The 9,508-nt window shown below is 49.1% G+C and overlaps 1 protein-coding gene across 1 annotated transcript; it reads right to left on the reverse strand.

Annotated features, from left to right (window-relative positions):
* Positions 1 to 1,175: 1,175 nt before the first annotated feature.
* LOC124678052 (pectinesterase-like) lies at positions 1,176 to 6,240 on the reverse strand. The gene is made up of 2 exons (XM_047213991.1): positions 5,211 to 6,240; positions 1,176 to 2,129 (listed from the first exon to the last, which is right to left on the reverse strand). Exons 1-2 carry the CDS (start codon positions 6,178 to 6,180, stop codon positions 1,438 to 1,440), a joined length of 1,662 nt encoding a protein of 553 aa, XP_047069947.1. The 5' UTR covers positions 6,181 to 6,240; the 3' UTR covers positions 1,176 to 1,437.
* Between the last annotated feature and the right edge of the window lie 3,268 nt (positions 6,241 to 9,508).

Here is a 9,508-nt window from a genome sequence, read left to right on the forward strand (position 1 = left end):
TCTCTCTCTCCACATGTCTTCCCCAAGATTGCCCGCGAGCTCTCCACACCCCGGCCCCAAGCTTAACCGAGAGATCCCAACCATCTATCCTCTCACCATCCGACCCACCCCCGAGTCCACTGACGACCAACGTCTCCATGACCGAGCTCCTCTAACCTCAGGCCATTCTCAAACACACCATAGTCAACTTAGCCCCCCCTAGTTCGTCGCTAGACCTGGGGCAGATGCCACCAATGCCTTGACCTCAAGCTGTCGCCCCGTGCCCTCAGGGGTGGAGAGCACCGCTCAGGGTGGCCATGCAGAGGCGGAAGAGAGTGGAGGAAGGGAGGCTCGGGTCCCTCCTAGATTTTTCTTGGATCGCGAAGCATCCATGGCCGGGAAAGAGACACCTCTTGTGTGGGGGTCCACGGAGGAAACACTTCACACATACAAGGACTCGAGGAGGAGGCATGCGAATGTTCCCGTCTCGAGACGTTAGTTAGCATTTTCATTTGGCAAACCTGATGGCACTCTAGTCACAAAAACCATCAACTTTGTAACAGGATGCAATATCACCACACATGCTACAGAAGCACCGATGTACCCCAAAGAACTCGTCGGAAACATGAAAACTGCATTGCGGCCACATCCATGGCCTTAAGAATAACCCTAAACCCTAACCCTAAACCCTAAGCCTAAGCCTAAGCCTAAGCCTAAACCTAAACCCTAACCCTAACCCTAACCCTAACCCTAACCCTAACACACACACACACAAACACACACACACACAGTCTGCTGCGGGCGGCGGCGGTGTTTGTGGGTGGCTACATGGTGAGATGGTAGTGCTTAGAGTCTTTCCCATGTGCCGGCACCTTTCAATCAGGGGCGAGAAGGCAGTGCTTTTTTCGGAGGCCGAAAGAGTTTGTATTGCGTCATCGCTTATCGGAAGTTGACAATGGCATGTTTACTCAGTGGCGTTCTTCCTTCACAGGTTTCACTTGTTCTTCGTCAGACCGCATAGCTGGACAAGGGCTTCGATTATCAAGCTGCACTTCATCTATTTTGTGTCCGTTGCTTAGCATTTTCATAAATCTGTCCATATAGGGCTTTATCAATTTAAAGTCTTGCTCTGTGAATCTTTTATCTGAAAAAGTATCGGTCGATGTACCCGATGAACTTGTTGGAAAACACAAAACTACACTACAGCCGCATCCATGGCCTCAAAATTACATATATATAATTATATTTATTTCATAAGTACAAACCACCATGAAGAATTACATATATCTTACAGAGGTATATGCGGTGCAAGTATCAATAATGAACCAATCACGTATATGGATGGTCTAGAAAAACAAAGAATCGACATCCAAACGATCGAAGTGGTGCTTTTTTGCTTCTGGGCGTCGTTCACTTATTGCCATCAAACCCAAATCTGGCCGTGATAGAATAATACGGTCACAACCCGGTGGAGAAGGGGATGGAAGTGCCGGCTAGCCAGACGTCGCCGTCGATGAATGACCCCACAGTGAAGGTGCTGGCCTCCGACGAGCTGCTGATCACGCGGTAACCCTTCCACTTCACCCGGTTGGACGTGCTAGCTCCGGCCCCGGTGTTCTGATACTCGCCGTAGTAGAGCGTGTCGAGCGCGAAGGTGCCGTCCCACTCGAGCCACCCCGCGGGGTCGACGACGCTGTCCAGCTCCGACTGCAAGTACACCGTGCGGGAGTACTGCTTCCACGGCCTGCCGAGGTACGTCCGGAAGCTCGACTGCACGGCGGCGAGGTCGGACGCGGCGGCGACCTTGCACTTCTGGATGGAGATGCCCGTGTTCTGGTTCGGGTCCGTCCGGCCCTGCGCCGTGTAGATGTTGCTCTGGCTCGCCAGGGGCCGCCGCGCGTAGAGGTTGCAGCTCTGGAGTACCACGGCGGAGTTGCCGAACACGAAGTCGATGGTGCCGTAGATGTCGCACTCGCGGAAGAACTGCCGGAGGGAGTGCACGTACAGGGTGTCCTGGTAGCCCACGAAGCTGCAGCGGTAGAAAGCCGACAGGTCGGCGCCGACGCGGAGCGCCACCGCCTGGTGCTTCGACGGGCCGGCCGAGTTCTCGATGGTCAGATCGCGGGCCAGGAAGTTGTCGCCCACCACCGCTGCAGCATTACCACGTACCATAGTTGGTTAGCTTACTATCATGTTCAAAAATCAGATTCTCAAATGCTAGCTTGCTAATTGTCTAGTTGCTTGTTTTTTCTGACTAAACAGGGGCACCTAAAAAATGTACTTCCTCTGCCCGACGAGATTTATCAAAGTTTAGATGTACCACTTTCATGGGACGAAGGGAGTACCGTATGCTGTTTTAGCCACAACAAAAATTAAGTAGGAATGTGTTGATAACATTGCACATAATCTTAGAAAAATGACAAAGCTAAAAAAACCGCTCTTATTGCTTTCTTAGTAATATTTCTCGTATCTTTTTTCTCTTTTTAATAAGTAAATTTCTCCTAATGTAATATATGTTGGTGAGATTTGATCTAATCGATCTTGTAACAACTCCATTCTCTTAGAGAACCAACCTGTGGTTGGATGGTTAGGAGGGCAGTGGCACCCCCAGCCCATCAGAGTTCAAATCCTAGATTTGACACTTTGGTGTCTCATAAAGGCGGAATATTCTTCAGTGGGAGGCGACGTTCCCGTCGACAGCGAGGCGCATGTGGTCACTTCGTCAACCTCAAGACCCACCGAATTAGTTCTTCGACGCAGTCTCTTGGAGGTGCTCATAGGGGTAGGGTGTGCGTGTGCGCGTTCATAGGGGTGAGTGTGTGCGCGTATGTGTGAGCATCTTTGATTGTACTGTGTTTCGCAAAAAACCTCCATTCTCCCTTCAGACTGTTCCAAAAGAAAAAAGCTCTCATCTATCGCCATGCGATCCCACACCCATAGTTGTCTACTCAAAAGAATTTGTTTGTAGTGCAGCTTTGGTGCATATGGACACAACAAGTGACGCCATTTAAAAAAAATATATATATTTGATTTTCAAAAAATCCTGAAAAGAATGTAGCCAGTGATGTATCCTGAGGAGAAAACAAACGTGCAAACTCTCAATTGAAAAGAATGTTTATTTTAGGCTATAGAAATGAAAAGTGTGGATCTGACTATCACTTTTACTAATTTAATAGAAAACTGAGGCTCTTTCATTTGCGTGCAGTCCATTATAAAAAAAAAACGCATTTTGATTTTGCATGCTTGTGGGATATGTCATTGACAAGTTCAAAATTATTGTCAATTTATTTCGCAACATGTAGATAAGATTTTTTTTTTAAATCTAATATAGAGGGAATGCTGGAACTCATGTGCCAAAAGAACATTTCAGTTGCTTTACTTATATGGGTGGATCATGAGTCGGCAATCTCTTTCTGTATTAAAAATACGAGGGAGGGTTCGGGTACTTCTGATCTTGAGTTTGGTGGGAATTTTAAAATTTATTCCGATTTATAAATTTTAGAATTTTTGACATAAATCAAGCACATACATATAACCTTGATACTTAGCTATAGCTCTTTTTAAGAAAAATATTGTATGTACGTGTACTCCACAAAAAATAGAAATATAGAACTTGCCCAGTGAAATCCTTTAACTTGAACTTTTCATGCGATACTTTATCTTTTTAATCCAATTTATATACTTTCAATTTCAAATTTGTAACTTGATACGCACCATTTAGTCCTTTAACTATGATTCTAAGATTAGATTGCTGTTTAGAAGCTAGGCTTCCGTGGATAAAATTGGAGCAACATTTGAATGAAAAAAACCCTCTACCTGAACTTGGCGTTGATATAACTTTTCGAAATTTTATTTTGTAAAGCTTTGCACATGTAGCGGCCCGGTGATTGCTGCGGTGGGAAGTCGACCTGAAGCTTGGCATTGATGTCGCTCTCTTTTTTCTTTGAGAGAAGGGGAAAAGCTAGAGGAGGAAGAATTCCGATTTAATTAGTCTACCACTAATCTGAGCATCATCGCGTTAATGCCTGGTGTCAGGAGGTAGTTGAGGGCGGACGCGATCTTGCATATGTTTAGCCTGCTTCGTGTTGAGTGCATACGAGCGAGAGTGAGGTAGTTGGGAACGTCAGGCTCTGTATTTAGCTAGGTAGCAGCCTGGTGAAAGAGACGGAAGGGCACGATGGGACGCGATAAGCGGAGCAATCAAGGTCGGCCAGATTTCCAAGTTTTACCTGGTATGCAAAGCTGCCGTCTCGGCCAAGTTGGTGTAGGGCGGGGGTTCTCACCGGCGGTTAACGGCTCGGTGGATGAGCCAGCTCGTATTGCACGGTCCACGTCAAGACCCTGTGCATGAGCAGCTGTATCTGGCTGTGCGCGCAATGGATGGAGTAGATGATGATGATTGTGCGACCACAATTTCATTTGCATGGCGAGACCACGTCAAAATCGTGTGCATGGCGGCTGTGTTTGGTGATCGATCGTCGAATTGCAGCAGTGACTTGATAAGTACGTGGGGCAGCGACACAAGGTTGGTTCGTTACTAGTGGTTCTCATCGAGTACAATTCTTAGCATTCCGAGGTGAAAAACTCTAGGTATGACCTTTATCTGTTGCATCTCACCATGATAGTCTTCTAACCATTTCCTTGACGAAGGCAGTGCATGAAGATTGATCATGGCTTTTTTCGATCAGACTTCGTGGTCAGACTGAACAACGACGTAGCTCATGCACTGTTCTCTTTTAAAAGCCACGATGTTGGATAATTTCTTCAGTGTGGAATTGGTGAGATTTATTTTCTGTTGATGTGAATGCCACATCATTTTTGGTGGGGCGATTTTTTTTTTTTTGGCTATCTGCATCCTTGATTCATGCCTCGACTAGCCCTTGCCAATATGTTGTTGTAGAGGCCATGTCTAATTAATATTAATATTTTTCATTAGCGAAAAACTATTGTGCGCCGAAATTTAGTGCATACTAGTTTCATTAAGTTTGATCCTAGTATATACAAATATATCAGCACGTAAAACATCAAATCACATGATTTTTATTTTGTATATTATAGTTGTTGACGTTTTCCAATATTTTTTTTTCAAACTTGTGCATAGTTTTATTTTGATAAATAGGTGATTCCTCCTATATCCTGACATAAATGAGTATTAGATAACTTGACCATTCGATTTGACGGAATGTAGCATCAATACTAAAAGTTCAAAACCAGTGCAGTGGATTACTTACCGAGTGTGGCGGAGCGGAAGGTGGTGGAGCCGTCGACGACGTTGAGGCTGGCTTTGATGACCGTCTTGCCTATGCCGTCCCCGATGAACATGAGGTTCTTCTGGTTCTTCCCCACCTCCACGTTCTCCAAGTACGTGCCGGCTTTGATGTATATGACGTACCTGCTCTTCGAGTTGGTCGGCGCCGCCGCGACCGCCGCGGACACCGTCGTGTACGCCCCGCTCCCGTCCTTGGCCACCACCGCATTGGCTTTTATGCCCGACGCCGGTGCCTGCAGCAGCCGCCTTTCACCAGGCTTCACCCACCGCGGGAACCCCTTGACCATCTGCCCGTACCCCGTGAACGGCTGCCGCTCTTCATGCACGCTCGACGTGGACGGCGAAGGCGCTCCGGCTCCGGGCAATTTCCTGGTCATGGCGAGCGAGTTGCTGACCATTCGGGCGATGTGGCTGATGCCGGGCTCGACGTGGGAGAGCACGTCGCCGCCCTTCTGGTACGAGAAGCCCTCGAGGCACGTCTGCTGGTTGGTGATGGCGGCGGAGAGGACGGTCATGCAGTGATCCATGATCGGGCTCTTGGCGGGGTCTTGCAGGTCGGAGATAGTGGCCCGGAGGTCGTCCATGGTGGTGTCGAGAAGCTCCACGCAGTCCGACAGGGCTCGGCGGTCGCGCGCGCTGAGCGACTTCCCGCGGAAGTAGGAGGAGCAGTTGGAAGACATTGCGGTGACGTCGGTCTCCGTGCGGTTGCAGGCGTGGGTGATGACTTCCGGGAGGGACTTCTTGTGGAGGTCCGGAACGGTGGCGAGCGTGGACAGGCAGAGCTCAGGGTACAGTGTGCCGTCGCAGTGCGCCGCAGCGGCGGTCTCCGCAGAGGGATAGAAGGAGACATCAGATGCGGCGGCGGCGAGAGTGAGGCTGAGGCTGAGGAGGACGAAGAGATGCCTTCGTTTCTCGTAGTACAAGGCGGACATTGTAACGTGTCCTTTGCGCGCGTACGTGTGCTACGCGAGCACGACTACCAACTAGCTGGACTGTGAGGCTGCTAGAGTGGTGGACTGGCTACTTCTATATATACAAGGCCAGAATCTTTAGACATGATGATTTGCTTTACGGGTTTAGATACACATATATATTATGAAAATAAATTTTAAAACATTTTGCATAGCTCTGGGATTATAAAACCGACGGTCAAGATTTAGGTGTTGGCGGAGCAAAATATTTGCAGCGTCCTTAAATTGCTGATTTGACGGATCAATGCGAGGCCTATTTTCCCGGCTTAACACATGGTTCATAATCATACAGCTAGCTCGTTAAGTTCCAAGTACAGTACGCTTTAATGTATGACACCTGCCTTGTTAGCTGGAAACAGTGATCAAGATAGCTTGTGTATACTCCCTCCACTCTAATAAATAAGGTCTATATTTTATAAAAAAATCAAACTAAGTAAAGTTTAACAAAAAAAAATAGAGAAAACTATCAAAACCGACATTATATACATATTATATGAAAATATATTTTATGATGTATCCAATCTGTAATGATTTTGAGTTGTATATATTGACTTCTTTTTTTGAATAGGAAGAGTGGTCCAGAAGGACCCTAGGTCCTGCTTCAATTCATCGTGGGTGGGTACAACTTTACATCAAGGGCCTTATAGAAAGATAGAAATACAGCACAACCTTGGAAATTTACGCAAAGGACCCTAAAACAAAATGGGAAACGCGGTCAAGTCCCCGATCCTCTCCGCCGGAAACAAGATGCCTAGTTCTTTCGTGATCCTAAGTCCAGCGAGCAGACCCTCGTACTCGGCCGTGTTGTTTGTCGAGTGCTCCCTATGGTAAAGCATATAAACCATGTACTTTAGCTTCTCTCCCATCAACGAAACTAGGAGCATGCCAGCTCTGGAGCCATCGATTGAGTAGGAGCCGTCAATGTACATGACCTAGTCGTGCATCTTGGCTTCCTCGGGACAAAATCAGCCAAGGAATTGCTCTTGATGTTTTGGGTGTGGCCGAAGTGGAGGGAGAACCTGGATAGTTACATGGCCCATTCTTCCACCTGCCCCGTGGCTTCCAGGTTGCTAAGCATGCGCTCCACGCAGTGCTTGGTGACCACCGCCGCTGGGGCTCCAAGTAGTGGTGTATCTTCCTTGATGCGATGAGATTGTCGAACTAGAGCTTTTGAAGGGTAGGCCTAGCGTGATCGGCCATTGCACATTACTGCGCTGACAAATACACCGGTCTCGACACCTTCCGCTTCATCGCGGTCTCTTGCTACTTCTCACCTCTCAAGTTGCACCCTCCGGGAGGAGGCGCTTTCGGGCATATTGGGTAGCTTCCCAACTCATCGAGTTCGGGAAGTTTGCGTGGCTTGGTGTCTAAATCGGGCCTTCAGTGATGACACTCCTGCCATCTTCCTCCACAGACCCCACCTCGTCGGGGCCAGGAGGGGGAGCTTTGGGCATCCATGGGCGTCCCCTGACTCCTCGCTGAGCTCGGTGGACGCTTCTAGCTTCGTCCTTGGACCGGGGCCCTCCTCGATGATTCTCGGATCATCTTCCTCCCTTTTGTTATCACCAGAATTTGACCGGATCAGAGGTGGGCCGCGATTGAAGATGGGCTTGAAGAATATATATAGAAGAAATACATGAATCGGCCTTGTGTACCAAGTCTGGGCTAATTGCTCGTGTATCTGTAACATAGTAGGATACGTGTCGGTTAGAAGTTAGAGTTTTACCCGTGCACGGTTAGGTGCACGCTCTGAATTAGAAAGTCCCCGGACTATAAATATGTATCTAGGGTTTATGAAATAAACAACAACCAACGTTCAACACAAACCAATCCCGGCGCATCGCCAACTCCCCCGTCTCGAGGGTTTCTTCCGGGTAAGCACCATGCTGCCTAGATCGCATCTTGCGATCTAGGCAGCACACGCGTTTATTCGTCTCCCATGCGTTGCTCGTGCTGAAGCCTTTTTGATGGCGAGCAACGTAGTTATCTTAGATGTGTTAGGGTTAGCATTGTTCTTCGTATCATATGCTGTCGTAGTGCAACCCTTATACATCTAGCCGCCCTTACACCTATCTCAGGTGTAGGGGCGGCACCCCGCTTGATCATTGTTTAGTAGATCCGATCCGTTACGGTTGCTCCTTGTTCTTCAAGGATTAGTTTAATATCTGCAATAGTTAGGCCTTACAAAGGGTTGGAGGATCCAGCGGCGCGTAGGGTGTCGTTTGCTAGTCCTAGACAGGATGTTCCGGGATCAACCTCGTGTTGGTTTTTAGGCCTTGTCTAGGATCGGCTCACGATCACCGTGCGTGGCCGCGAGGCCCAATCGTGAGTAGGATGATCCGATTATGCGGTGAAAACCCTAAATCGTCGTAGATCGCTTTAGCTTTATCTTGATCAAGCGAGGACCGCCATATATTCGTACACCTTGTACGAATCATGGGTGGATCGGCTCTTTGAGCCGATTCACGGGATAACTCGAGAGCCGATCGAGGCTCGTATTTAATGTTTACGTGTATGCCATGCGGGAAACTAAGCGAGGCATCATCCAACACCTTCTCGACCAGGTATAGGTCGGGTGGCACGCCCTTGCGACGAGCATCGGACGTGTGACCGGAAGGCTTTGCGGGCCGTCGCTCGGAGGGACCGGGGCCAGCCGCAGTCTCGGGAGATTCCCGGCTCTACGGTGTTGCCCGTCGCTGCCCGCCGGTGGGTTTCTCGACCGCAACACATTACGGCACGCCCGGTGGGACCATCTTTGACATCCACCGCATCGCCATCTACATCCGAGATGGCGGAAGGCACTCCGGTCAAGTACGAGGATCGGTCGACGAGCTCAAGAGGAAGCATGACGAGATCAAGGCGGTCCTCGAAGCCGATCTCATCGGCTCTTTCCACGGAACCCGCTCCCATGGCATCGAGGTGGAAGGGGTTCTCACCTGAAGGTGCGCTCGATGGAGTGGACCTGTCCTCCCCGTCGGAAGAACGCACCGGGTCGCTGCGTCGGGAGATCAACTTCATGGTGGATCATTCGCTGCACCGCCACTCGAGAGCACGGTGAACACTTTGGAGCGTGTCGCTCTTCGCGTGATCCGAGAAATCATGAGCCATCGATGCTCTCCGTCGGGACCGGCTGCGGGGACTTACCAAGGAGAGATGCCACTCCAGTCCCGTCCACCGCTGCCGTTCGCGTTGGCAGCACCAGAAGTGCCGAACTCATCGGCCTACGTCGCCTACAAGATTGGTGGTGACCCTAGTGACTACCAATTCCTACATGAGGCGCCCAAGGAGA

The sequence above is a fragment of the Lolium rigidum genome, chromosome 7 (genome assembly GCF_022539505.1).
Source record: "Lolium rigidum isolate FL_2022 chromosome 7, APGP_CSIRO_Lrig_0.1, whole genome shotgun sequence".
NCBI classification, from domain to species: Eukaryota; Viridiplantae; Streptophyta; class Magnoliopsida; order Poales; family Poaceae; genus Lolium; species Lolium rigidum.